The following is a 13,593-nucleotide window of genomic DNA, read 5'->3' as shown; positions in this document are numbered from 1 at the left end:
AGGAGATTATAGCCAATCTCCTTGCCCTAATCCAAAGACTTTATTTGATTGTCTCTTACGTAATGTAGATATTGTGAGAGCACTTGAATTATATTTTAAAATTACAAAGGTTTTTAGACAAACCTTTTAACTTGTTTGTCCTTTGGTCCACGTAAAGGTTTAAGAGCCACAACAATTTCTTGAGTTTTTTTTTTTTTCAAAATTAAACTTTAATGATTCAGATAGAGCATGCAATTTTTTTTTTTTTTTTTTTTTAAACAAGCTTTATTGGAAGTCAACAGCGATACAATTTAGTGAACGACACACAAATCAGGGATAAAAATTATAAGATACGGTACATAACGTCAAGGTTATACTTTACGCAATCTCTCTTTCAGGGTGAACCCCCTGTGCCACGGATCATCCTACTTGGGGTTATTGTCCATTAAGTCTGTATTGGGATGCCGCTCTTGAGGCATCTCTCGCTGTGCTGATTTGCATAGACCAAAAATTATCCTATCATCACAGTGGCTAGTGTATCTAAGGTTAGGTTATACAGATTCCAATAAGCATAACATCATTCAATAAAACAACTACAACATTTGTATGTGCAATTGATTCAAACTCTTTAAACCACACCTACTATGTGGCGATGAAGGGAGGGGAGGAAAATAGGAGAGGAGGATGGAGTGGGAGATGAGAGATAGGATGGCAGGTTAGAGGAGAAGGGGGGGGGGAAGAGTAATGGAGGCCTGGCCTGGGAGGTCCCGCTCTATGTTTTGTATTTCCTCCACTGGAGCTTAGTCTCCAGTTATGGCGGGGGCTTTAAGTAGGGTCTCCCAATAGAACTGGACATTATGGAAAAAGGATAAATTACCATTGCTATAGTAAGAATATTCTTCCGCCGCTAAGAGTTCTGAGGTGTGTGTGAGCCATTCCTGTATTGTGGGAGTGCGTGCAGATTTCCAGTTACGGGCAATAAGTGCCTTTGCACTATTTAGGCTAATTTGTGTTAGTTTCCATTTAATTTTACAAACTTTATCAGGTTTATGATTTAGGAGGGCTATAGAGGGCGAAAGGTGAAATGTTGCTCCCAATAGTTCCCTAAGGAGCTGCTCCACTCCCCTCCAAAAGGGAGATATCGAGCGGCATTGCCACCAGATATGTGCCATCGTCCCATTAGACCCGCACCCCCTCCAACAAGTGGCACCCGCTCCTGGGTAGATCTTTTTAAGTCTTTCCGGTGTGAGATACCAGCGGAACAACACCTTATGGTTAAGCTCTAGGGATCTTGGTATGGATGAGGACTTGGCGGTGTAGTGTAATATATCTTGCCAATGTTCCTCAGGGATCTCCGCTCCCAGCTCCTCCTGCCAATGTAGTTTATAAGGAGAGGACGTGGGGGTCTGTGCTGCATCTAGCATTTTTTTGGCCTTTGATAGAGAGCCACGGGGGGTCGTACCAGATAGGCATAGCGTTTCAAAGTGGGTCAAATCTCTGAGTAGGCTATCCCTATGGGGTGAGATTTTCAATAGGTGTGTGAGCTGTGCATATTTGAGCCACCCAGAGAAAGCACCTCCTGCCAAGTCAGCCAGCTTGGAGCGGGTTTTTAATGCGTGGTTAAAAACCAGATTAGTAAACGGTATTGTGCGCTCCAGGCCAGTAGGATTAGGTCTTTCGGCCAGTAACCCTCCCGTGAATTCAGCGTTATAAGAGATTGGAGACATTGGGGAGATGAGGGACGAGATGCCCTTTATTTTAGCTCGAATCCCATCCCATGTTTTGAATAGGTGGTTGTATAGTGGGGATAGTCTTGCTAGGGGGGGTCTAGCCGAATGCTTGACCCAACTAAGGGGACCAATATTCGGAGATTTTAATAAGAAAGAGTCTATAGTTGTCCATGCTTTGGAATTAGCCGGGTTATGCCATTCAATGATTCTCTGCAGAACTACGGCCCTATGGTATGACAACACCGACGGCACTCCTAGCCCTCCTGCGCCCAGCGGGGCTGTAATAATTTTCTTGCTAATACGTGGTTTAATGTTACCCCATATAAAAGAGTTTATTATTGACTGTAGTTGATTGATATATGTGTTCGGGAGGTGGATAGGTACAGTCTGCATAACATAAAGCAGTTGTGGGAGGGCCGTCATCTTTACTGCTTGCATCCTACCCCACCACGAGAGTGGTCTGTGCTGCCAACCGTCGAGTTCCTTTTTGAGCCTATGCATGAGGGGTATATAGTTGTGCTTAAATAGTTTGCTACTCCCCGGCGTGAGCTGGATTCCTAAGTATTTAAGTTTGTCTAAATTTAGTTTATATGGGCAGTGAGTCCTTAAGGCCTCAAAGGATTGCTTTTTCATATTAATATTTAGGATTTCAGATTTTTGTGCATTTATATGAAAATTGGAGTGGGCGCTAAATCGGTTGAATTCCTCTAATAAATAGGTGATGGAAGTGGAGGGGGAAGTTAACAGAATAAGGACATCGTCCGCGTAGAGGGTTATTTTGAAAGAGTTGGGACCTAAGGTTATACCAGTGATATTGTGGTTCTGTCTGATGTGTGCCGCGAGCACCTCCATGGAGATAGCAAAGAGGAGCGGGGACAGGGGGCAGCCCTGCCTAGTCCCATTCCCAATGCTAAAGCTATCTGACAGAACACCGTTAGCTTTAATTTTCGCTGAGGGTTGTGTGTAAAGGCTAAAAATTCTATGGGTCATCAGGTCTCCGATACCGAAGGCGGACAGGCACGAGTGTAAGAAGTTCCAGTCCAGCCGGTCGAAGGCTTTCTCAGCATCTGTCGATATTAATATCGATGGGATCTTCGACCGGCTGGCATGCTCTAAGAGTTGGATTACCCTGATGGTATTGTCCTGTGCTTCTCTCCCGGGATAAACCCCGTTTGATCCACATGGATAATTTGAGGGAGAATGGAGTTTAAGCGGGTTGCCAAAATTTTTGCATAAATCTTGACGTCGGAGTTGAGCAGGGATATAGGTCTATAATTTTCCACTTTCTGGGGGTCTCTCTCCGCCTTCGGCAAAACTATAACGTGAGCCTCTAAGCTGCTCCTGGGCCAGGGTGTCTTATCATCTATCGCTCTGAACATGGAAGTAAGGTGCGGGGCCAGGAGTTGCCTGTAGTTTTTATAGTATAGGTTTGTGAACCCGTCGGGTCCTGGGCTCTTGCGCAGGGGGAGGGATTTTATAGCTAGGAGGACTTCTTGGAGGGTAATAGGGGCCTCTAGTTTCTGGGATAGCTCTGCAGTGAGGGCCGGGAGTGCAGCTTCAGCTATATACCTCTCTCGCTCTTGAAGATTAGCCGCCAATGGTGGTTTCGGCAGGTTATATAGTGTATTATAAAACTTTCTAAATTCTTCTACAATATGGTGGCTGCTGAGAGCCTGGCGGCCCGAAGAGTCGACTATGCTATGTACATATGAGTTCAGCTTCTGTTCCTTAAGGTTTTTTGCTAGGGTCGGGCCTATCTTGTTTGAGTTGGCCAGATACATTTTCTTGAGGTATAACGCTTTGGATTGGGCTTCTCTGAATATTAACCTATTTAAGTCATTCCTTGCCTGCCTTAACTTATCTGCTATGACTTTATCTAGAGGGGAGTTTTTGTGGGTCTGTTCTAATTCGCGAATATTTTGGGTCATTAAGTAATAGGTCTTGCGGTATTGTTTGGTGAGGGCCGCCTTGCGTTTTATCATTTCCCCTCTGATGACACATTTGTGGGCCTCCCATAGAGTGTGCGGTGATATGTCTGGCGTATTATTGAGTTCAAAATAAACTTTTATCATCTCCGCTACGCTTTTAGAGAAGATTGGGTGTTTTAACAGGGATTCATCGAGCCGCCATGAGTAAGGGGTCAACGGTCGTTCAGACCATTTCAAAGTAGCCGACACTGCGGCGTGGTCGGACCAACTCGTTGGTTCGATGTCCGCCTCCTGTACTAAGCAATAGTTAATTTGATCTACAAATACATAGTCTATGCGTGAGTAGCATTGGTGCGGGTTGGAAAAGAAGGTGTAGTTCCGCTGGCCCGGGTGTTTGGCCCTCCACACATCAATCAGGGTGAGCTTATGTGCCCACGTTCTAAGGTCCTGTAGGGTTTTTATGGGGATACTGCCTCGACCCAGGGAGCAATCAATACCCGGCTCGAGTGCAACATTTAGGTCACCAGCTAATATTAAGGCACCTTTCTGTACCTGAAGGATTTTAGTCGTAACTCTTTTAAAAAATTGTGCTTGTTTCAAATTTGGGGCATAGACATTGACCATCGTAACTGGTCGACTATAAAGGAGGCCGATAAGGATAATCCATCTTCCCCCTGGATCCGTTTCCATGGTTGTAAGTTGAAACGGCAGTGTCCTATGAAACAAGATTCCCACCCCCCCTCGTTTGGCTGTATGTGATGCAAAATATGCGGTGGGGTAGTCCTTGTTGGTAAATTTAGGGGAGTTATCTCTAGAAAAGTGGGTCTCTTGGACAAAGACCAGGTCAGCCTTAGATTTTTTAAAACATGAGAGAGCAACTGACCGCTTTGTGGGTGAATTTAGCCCCTTCGCATTCTGAGATACTAATTTAATATGGTGTTGTCCCGCGTGGGGGGACTTCTGGTTCAGCAACGGAGCCATACTGGACTACTAGTGGGGTGGGGGGGATAGATGTTAATCTGCCATGGGAGACTCCATATGAGGGTAGCACCTAAATGTGTTTGCGGTGTAGTGTGGTGGACTATTACCTGAGGGTGAACTGACGTGTAGCATTTACGGCCCCTGCCAGGCCTCGGGTAGTGGGGGGAAGTAGGAGGATGCGATGAGAGTAGGGTGGAGAGGGCAATTCTGTAATGGTAAAGAGCACATGTTAATAAAACAGAATATACAAAAATTAACACAAAAACTTGAACACAAACATGAAGCATTATTCGCCTCTGTCTACTTAACTAAGGGAAGGGGGTATAAGTGGCTGCTACTACTTGTGGTAGCAGGTCGGCAGCAGAACATTAAATCCTGGAGTTTGACATTCTGGGGTTGCTAAACGGTGCAAGGCAGTCTAAACACACTAACAGCCTTAGCAGCGGTCCATAGGGGAGTGCAAGGCGTGAGGTAACAAGAAATAAAAGAAAAAGAGAGCAATACTTATACATTACTATGTTCCATAGTCTGTGGTGAAATGGATTAACCAACACAAGTTCCTGCATGCTCCTTATCCATGCCCACAGGGGGGCAAGGGAAGTAGTCGCCCAAGGCCGGAAAGTCTCATATAGTGAGGTGATCTGCTGGAAGGCAGTTCCATAGTTCAGGTAGGTTCCCCTTGGTCAACAGAATTCTTAGCTGTGGGTCTCCGTTTCTTTCTTTGGGGGACCTGAGTCCACTCCTGTCTCTGTGAGTTTGGTGTGCGCTGGTCTCCGGGAGCCTCTTTCAGGTCAGGAGGCTTGGGTTGTGATATCTTTAAGAGTGAGCAGAAATCCTCCAGGTCCTCAGGGGTTCTATAAACAGCAGTCAAATTGTCTCTAATTACTTTTAGATTAAAGGGGAATCCCCATCTATAAGGGATGCCAAGGTCTCTTAGGTGCAAGGTGAGGTATCTAGCCTCCCGCCTTTTGCTTAGGGTCATTTGGCTGAGGTCTGCATAGAATTGAAGGGCACATCCATTGTGTGTGATGGGAGATTTTTTCCGGGCCGCTGAGAGGATATTCTCCTTGTCCCTGAAACTGGTAAACTTGATAACAATGTCTCTCGGGGGGGCAGTGTCTTTCGGGGGGGGTCTCAGAGCTCTGTGATATCTATCCAGGGGGTAGTCCACCGCTTCTTCATTATCCATCAGTTTGTTGAATAATGTTTGTAGGTATGGTAGGAGTTCCGGGGTCTTGATGTTTTCGGAGACCCCCCTGATTCTGATATTTTGGCGCCTCCCCCTGTTGTCCAGGTCTTCAACCTCGTCCTGTAGTTGAGTTATGATAGTAGAGTGATGGGACATTTGGCGGGACTGGAGGTCGAGGATTCTGTCAGTTTGTTCTGCATCTTCTTCAATTTGTGCTATCCTGGAACCTATTTCACTTATTTCCCTCTTAACCTCGGATAGGCTGGATTTTATCATTAAGCTAACTTGCCCTATAAACTTATTGAAGTCCTCTTTGGAGGGCAGAGTTTGCAAGTCCGCCTTAGTTAGCATTGTGTCTGGGCTCTCCTCTGGATCAGAGTTGTGGGTTGGGGGTGGCATTTTCGCCGTATTGTCAGCTTGCTCAGTAGCCGCTGCTTCCGCAGCTTTGAAAAAACTGTGTACAGTGGAGGCCGTAGAGGTGTTACCCTTTCCCGCCTTGTCCGCTCTGGGTAGTCTTTTAGATGACATGATAGGCCTTAGTGGGTGTCCCTTATTCAAATTTTGCTGCAGTGACAGTGTGTGGAAAAGTTAGGGGGGATCCCCTGTATCAAGTCGTGCGCCCCTCAATATAAATGGCAAGTTCAATTATAGGGCTGATATAAGAAAATATTCAGATGCCCGCTCCTTTATGAGGCACTGAGACAAGGAGAACCGCACATGCCCAACAAACAGATGCCTTATTATTTACCTTGTGGAGGCGCCCCGCATCTAGTACTGCTCTGCTTTAGCCCTGCGTTGTAATCTGGGCCGTTAATGTTGCTGCTCAGAGGAAACCCCCCTTTTCAGACCCGGTGTGCATAGCGATGGCGCAGCCCCGGGGCAGAGAGGGCCCAATGTATTATACGTGTGATAGGATTCAGATCCCCTCTTACCCCTCAGACTCGTTCCGTATAGTGATTCGGTCACCGGTCCCACATCTGCGGTCCTCCGCCAACCGTGATATGGTGAAAAGAGGGGACGTGTACAGTATACTCCCTATGGCCCAGGTGACATGGCCATGCGCCTCAGTGAAAGTCCTTGGTAGGCCTCAGGGGAGCCGCGTGGGTCCGCAGTTTGCTGTATCCGGCCTAGCACGCACCGGAGCTTTAGCAAAGGTCGCCAAAAGTGTCACATGCCCCTAGAAATCAGGTGCGGGTATTTGTAGCTCCCGGGTCTCAAAGCTGTGGTGCTGGTAAGATGATTTCGCCGACCACACTTCGGAGCTCTAAACACCTGCGACCATCTTGGGCACAGGCTAGCTCCGCCCCCCCAATTTCTTGAGTTTTTTGGCTAAATCTCTTGATTATCAAGGTTTGCTTGTAGGTGGGATAGTCTTTTCCAAATCTAATTATTGCCCTTTTTTTCTAGATCAGTTTATTCTTCTTGGATTTTGAAGAATGATGATTATATTGAATTAATTTGCAAGGCAGCAACATACCTTCTTTAAATTCTACCATTTTGTTGTGTTTTGTAGGAAACTCCTTCAGGCAGCAGTGACTGGTAATTAGGTGCCTGCCTTAAAAACTTTTTGTCCCACCCAATTATTTGTGGACTCTACAGCTTGGGTATTAGTTAACACAAGTAATGGCTCATGGACTCTCACCACCTTATAAAAGAAAACAAAATGTATGTTTACCTGTTAAATCAATTTCTTTCATGGTGGTGAGAGTCCACAAGACCTTCCCACTTTCATGTTTTACTTAAAAATAATTTAGGCAGCAGTTCTAGTTTGCACCTCATTTTCCCTACATTCTTACCTTTCTGCGTCTCCTTTCTTAGCTATACGTCAGACTAGAATAAAAGGGATTAAACCTCTTAGAGCTTTCGAAATCCAGCAGTTGAATCCCAGTAGTAATGGCTCATGGACTCTCACCAGCATGAAAAAAATAATTTATCAGGTAAGCATACATTTTGTTATTTACAAGGCGTTTTCTGTCCCTTTAAGCCCTGTTCAAATGGTAACTGATTTAAAATATGAATATTGAACAAAATAAAAATTATTAGTAGTACCCTTGTCATTATAACAATAATACTAATATTGTAATCCTCTTCATTTTTATGATTGCAGCATGCGTTGGTGCCCATCGTGCAGGAATATCCAACAGATTGAGTTATTTGAATTATGATGGACCAGCTGATCTGAGAACTTGCATAAAAGGTTTTTAAGATTTCATAAATTTTGTATAACCTTATTTTAATAGAAACTATGCTATATATTATTAGAGATACTTTACAGTAATACAGAATATATTGCATTAGTAAATATCCAAATATTTTGGGTCAGTAGTAAAAATAAGATAAAAGTATACATCCATTCTCATATAACTGCATGTAATAGACACTACTATAAATATTAACATGCACAGATACTGATATAAAAATCCAGTATAAAACCTTTTAAAAACTTACTTAGAAGCTCCCAATTTAGCACGGTTAACGAGGTTAGGCTGGGACACCCAGTGAAAGGTGCTGGAAGTAGACCCTCTTTCTCCCTTGCATATAAAAGACCCATTATACAAATAGAAGCAATCTGAATTCTGTGTACATCAGTATACATCTAAAACAATCGGCTAGATTACGAGTTTTGCGATATGAGTGAAAAAGCAGCGTTAAGGCTCTTTTTCACTACCAAGATGGCGTCCCTTGAATTAGAATTTTATCAGTCAATTGGAATTAATGGTGAAAAAATCCTATTGGCTGATGCAATCAGCCAATAGGATTAAGCTCGCATTCTATTGGCTGTTCCAATCAGCCAATAGAATGCAAGATCAATTCTATTTGCTGATTGCATCAGCCAATAGGATTTTTTCACCTTTAATTCCGATTGGCTGATAGAATTCTATCAGCCAATTGGAATTCAAGGGACGCCATCTTGGATGACGTCATTTAAAGGAGAATTCATTGTTCAAGAAGACGTCGATTGAAGAGGATGCTCTGCGCCAGATGTCTTGAAGATGGACCCGCTCTGCGCCGGATGGATGAAGATAGAAGATGCCATCTGGATGAAGACTTCTGCCGCTTCGTTGAGGACTTCTGCTGGCTTCGTTGAGGATGGATGTTGGGTCTTCAAAAACTGTAAGTAGATCTTCGGGGGTTAGTGTTAGGCTTTTTTGAGGGTTTATTGGGTGGGTTTTATTTTTAGATTAGGATTTGGGCAGAAAAACAGCTAAATGCCCTTTAAGGGCAATGCCCATCCAAATGCCCTTTTTGGGGCAATGGGGAGCTTAGGTTTTTTAGTTAGGATTTTATTTGGGGGGGGTTGTGTGGGTGGTGAGTTTTACTGTTGGGGGGTTGTTTGTTTTTACCTTTTACAGGTAAAAGAGCTGATTTCTTTGGGGCAATGCCCAGCAAAAGGCCCTTTTAAGGGCCATTGGCAGTTTATTGTAGGCTAGAGGGTTTTTTATTTTGATAGGGCTATTAGATTAGGTGTTATTAGTTTAAATATCTGATAATTTCTTTTTTATTTTGTGTAATTTAGTGGGTTGTTTTTTTTGTAATTTAGTTAATTGTATTTAATTTATGTAATTGATTTAACTGTAGTGTAAGGTTAGGTGTTGGTGTAAGACAGGTTAGGTTGTATTTTACAGGTAAATTTGTATTTATTTTAGCTAGGTAATTAGTAAATAGTTAATAACTATTAGTAACTATTCTACCTAGTTAAAATATATACAAACTTGTCTGTGAAATAAAAAAAAAATCTAAGCTATATACAACATAACTATTAGTTATATTGTAGCTAGCTTAGGGTTTATTTTACAGGTAAGTATTTAGTTTTAAATTATTTAGATTTATTTTAATTACATTAAAGTTAGTGGGTGTTAGGGTTAGACTTAGGGTTAGGTTTAGGGGTTAATCAATTTAGTATAGTGGCGGCGACGTTGGGGGTGGCAGATTAGGGGTTAATAAGTGTAGGTAGCTTGCGGCGACATTGTGGGCGGGAGATTAAGGGTTAATAACATTATGTAGGTGGCGGCTACATTGGGGGCGGGAGATTAGGGATTAATAAATATAATGTAGGTGGCGGCGACGTTGGGGCAGCAGATTAGGGGTTAATAACATTATGTAGGTGTCAGCGGCAGCAGATTAGGGTATAAATAAATATAATGTAGGTAGCGGCGATGTCGGGGACGGCAGATTAGGGGTTAATAAATATAATGTAGGTGGCGGCGACGTTGGGGGCAGCAGATTAGGGGTTAATAACATTATGTAGGTGTCGGCAATGTTGGGGGCAGCAGATTAGGGTATAAATAAATATAATGTAGGTGGCGGCGACGTTGGGGCAGCAGATTAGGGGTTAATAACATTATGTAGGTGTTGGCGATGTTGGGGGCAGCAGATTAGGGGTTAATAAATATAATGTAGGTGGTGGCGATGTCGGGGGCGGCAGATTAGGGGTCTTTAGACTCTGGGTTTATGTTATGTTTAGTGGTTAATATATTTATTTAGTGTTAGTGATGTGGGGGGCCAGAGGTTTAGGGGTTAATAACTTTAGTATAGTGGCGACGTTGGGGGTGGCAGATTAGGGGTTAATAAATGTATGCAGGTTGCAGGGACATTGGGCGCGGCAGATTAGGGGTTAATAAGTGTAGGTAGGTGGTGACGATGTCGGGGGTGGCAGATTAGGGGTTAATAAGTGTATTGTAGGTGTCGGCGATGTCGGGGGCGGCAGATTAGGGGTGTTTAGACTCGGGGTTTATGTTAGGGTGTTAGGTGTAAACATAAATTTTCTTTCCCCATAGGAATCAATGGGGCTGCGTTACGGAGCTTTACACTGCTTTATTGCAGGTGTAAGGCTTTTTTTCAGCTGGCTCTCCTCATTGATGTCTATGTGGAAATCGTGCACGAGCACGTTAAACCAGCTTACCGCAGCACTGGTATTGGAGTGCGGTATGGAGCTCAATTTTGCGCTACGCTCACTTCTTGCCTGCTAACGCCGGGTTTTTGTAAACCTGTAATACCAGCGCTGTAGGGAGGTGAGCGGTGACAATAACTTGCAAGTTAGTACTGAGCAGCTCGTACCACAAAACTCGTAATCTAGCCGATAGTTATTTAAAAATATGCAAAATTATAAATTTTTGCAAAAATCTCCCCAGATGGGCTATATAAATGGATCATCTACACATGTATACTAAGAAAAATCTAGTGTACAATGTCCCTTTAAGTTTTTATGCATTGTCATTCCAGCTTGTTTTTCTTAAGTCTTAGGTCTAGATTATGAGTAGAGCGCAATATTGCGTATACTTGAGCGCGATATTTGCCACTTTACGAGTGCGCGTTAAGATATTGGGGCCCATTTATCAAGCTCCGAACGGAGCTTGTGGGCCCGTGTTTCTGGCGAGTCTTCAGACTCGCCAGAAACACCAGTTAAGAAGCTGCTCCATAACCCTGTCCGCCTGCTCTGATGAGGCCGACAGGAATCGCCGGAAATCAACCCGATAGAGTACGATCGGGTTGATTGACACCTCCCTGATTGGCCGCGAGTCAGCAGGGGGCGGTGCTGCACCAGCAGTTCTTGTAAGCTGCTGGTGCAATGTTAAATGCGGAGAGCGTATTGCTCTCCGCATTCAGCGATGTCTTGCGGACCTGATCCGCACTGTCGGATCAGGTCTGCAAGACCTTTGATAAATAGGCCCCAGTGTCTCACTTGTAATCTAGCCCTTAATAGGATATTCTAGCAAAAATAATATGCTCTATTGAGTTACAGAATTTCAGCTTAGTTTTATTTGTCCCTTTGTTACTATTTGTTAACTCCCACAAAGGGGGTACACACATAACTAAAGTCCTTCTTGGGAGCTGCAACACTTCTTGCAAGTTAATAAGGAGTGAAATACTCGTGTAACTGCCTATTACTAGCTGTCTAGCTGTCTCCTGTGTAGGAACAGCAATGTGTTCCTGAGTGAGACTTTAACCCTTTTACGGCTGTTAAATGCAATAATAAAGGAAGACTAATAGAAAACTGCGTAATCTAATGCCCCTTTAATTTGGAAAGTCAAATCCAAAATACATTGATGAAGCCATGTTGATGTTTTTACAGATAAACCTGGAGATATTTATATCAAAAGTCTTTATGCACTCAAAGACTAGGATCCTGGAATAGTGCCTTTTTAACCTGGCCATTTCCACTGTCCTTTAAATGTGTGCTCCTGTGCATTGGACATAAGCCTATACAAATGTAATATAGAGGAACATGCCTTTAAAGTCCATGAATAAAGCAGTGTAGCAAGCAATATATGGAGCAGTGTTAACAAGGTTTTAGAATTCTAGTCTCTATCACAATATTTGCTCATTAGGTGATTTTTAAGTGTGGCAGACAGTTTGTATTTCTTATGATTTAGATTAAAGACTAAAAACATACCTCTAATACCTTTTATGCTCGGCATATACTCAAGAAGATCTGCGATCAAATGTTTGCCCTCATCTACTTCTTTATGCCTAGACAGACTTCAGAATAAATATATTTGTCCAGCAACAGGTTTTTGCTACCTGTATGCCTGAATAACCTCGAATGAGAAGCATGTGTCTAGTGATTTGTTCATGCCAGATCAGATGTGTGTCTCTAGCAACCCCTTTATGCCACCTGTATTCTCAAACTGACCTCCAATCACATGCACAACCCATGGTCTGTTTTATGATGGCTAAATGCTCAAACAGACCTCAGATCAGATACGTGTGTCCAGCAACATTAAATCTCTCTGTCCTCTTAACCTATTGCCTGCTTCTTTTATCCATGTGTGGTTCTCTGCTTCATATGTCAGTACAGTGTCAGGGAGTAGAGGAAGGGAGTGCAGTGCCTGGCTGCATTAGGACACAGAAGGAACTGGTGATCACAAGGAAGGATGAGGTGGGTTTGCACCACATTTCACTCCTCCATGTTATCACCTAGAGCCTACACAGCTGTGGGCCTTTTTCCTGGGCCCTGGGCAATTGAACATGTCTATTGTAGGAGTTCAGCTATGTACGTTTCTTTCATGTAATTAACAAGAGTCCATGAGCTAGTGACGTATGGGATATACATTCCTACCAGGAGGGGCAAAGTTTCCCAAACCTTAAAATGCCTATAAATACACCCCTCACCACACCCACAAATCAGTTTTACAAACTTTGCCTCCAAGGGAGGTGGTGAAGTAAGTTTGTGCTAGATTCTACGTTGATATGCGCTCCGCAGCAAGTTGGAGCCCGGTTTTCCTCTCAGCGTGCAGTGAATGTCAGAGGGATGTGAAGAGAGTATTGCCTATTGAATGCAGTGATCTCCTTCTACGGGGTCTATTTCATAAGGTTCTCTGTTATCGGTCGTAGAGATTCATCTCTTACCTCCCTTTTCAGATCGACGATATACTCTTATATTTACCATTTCCTCTACTGATTCTCGTTTCAGTACTGGTTTGGCTTTCTACAAACATGTAGATGAGTGTCCTGGGGTAAGTAAGTCTTATTTTCTGTGACACTCTAAGCTATGGTTGGGCACTTTATTTATAAAGTTCTAAATATATGTATTCAAACATTTATTTGCCTTGACTCAGAATGTTCAACTTTCCTTATTTCCAGACAGTCAGTTTCATATTTGGGATTATGCATTGAATTATCATATTTTTTCTTACCTCAAAAATTTGACTTTTTTCCCTGTGGGCTGTTAGGCTCGCGGGGGCTGAAAATGCTTCATTTTATTGCGTCATTCTTGGCGCGGACTTTTTTGGCGCAAAAATTCTTTTCCGTTTTCGGCGTCATACGTGTCGCCGGAAGTTGCGTC

At 43.4% G+C, this 13,593-nt stretch overlaps 1 protein-coding gene across 1 annotated transcript in view; it reads left to right on the top strand.

Annotated features, from left to right (window-relative positions):
* PROS1 (protein S) overlaps positions 1 to 13,593 on the top strand; it is a 224,672-nt gene that overhangs the window by 65,617 nt on the left and 145,462 nt on the right. The window contains exon 4 of the mRNA XM_053706038.1: positions 7,915 to 8,004. Coding sequence (XP_053562013.1) covers positions 7,915 to 8,004 — 90 coding nt within the window. The remainder of the gene's footprint in view (positions 1 to 7,914; positions 8,005 to 13,593) is intronic.

The sequence above is a fragment of the Bombina bombina genome, chromosome 3 (genome assembly GCF_027579735.1).
Source record: "Bombina bombina isolate aBomBom1 chromosome 3, aBomBom1.pri, whole genome shotgun sequence".
Taxonomy (NCBI): Eukaryota; Metazoa; Chordata; class Amphibia; order Anura; family Bombinatoridae; genus Bombina; species Bombina bombina.
Note: the sequence above shows the minus strand (reverse complement) of the source record. Positions and strands in the feature narration are given on the sequence as shown.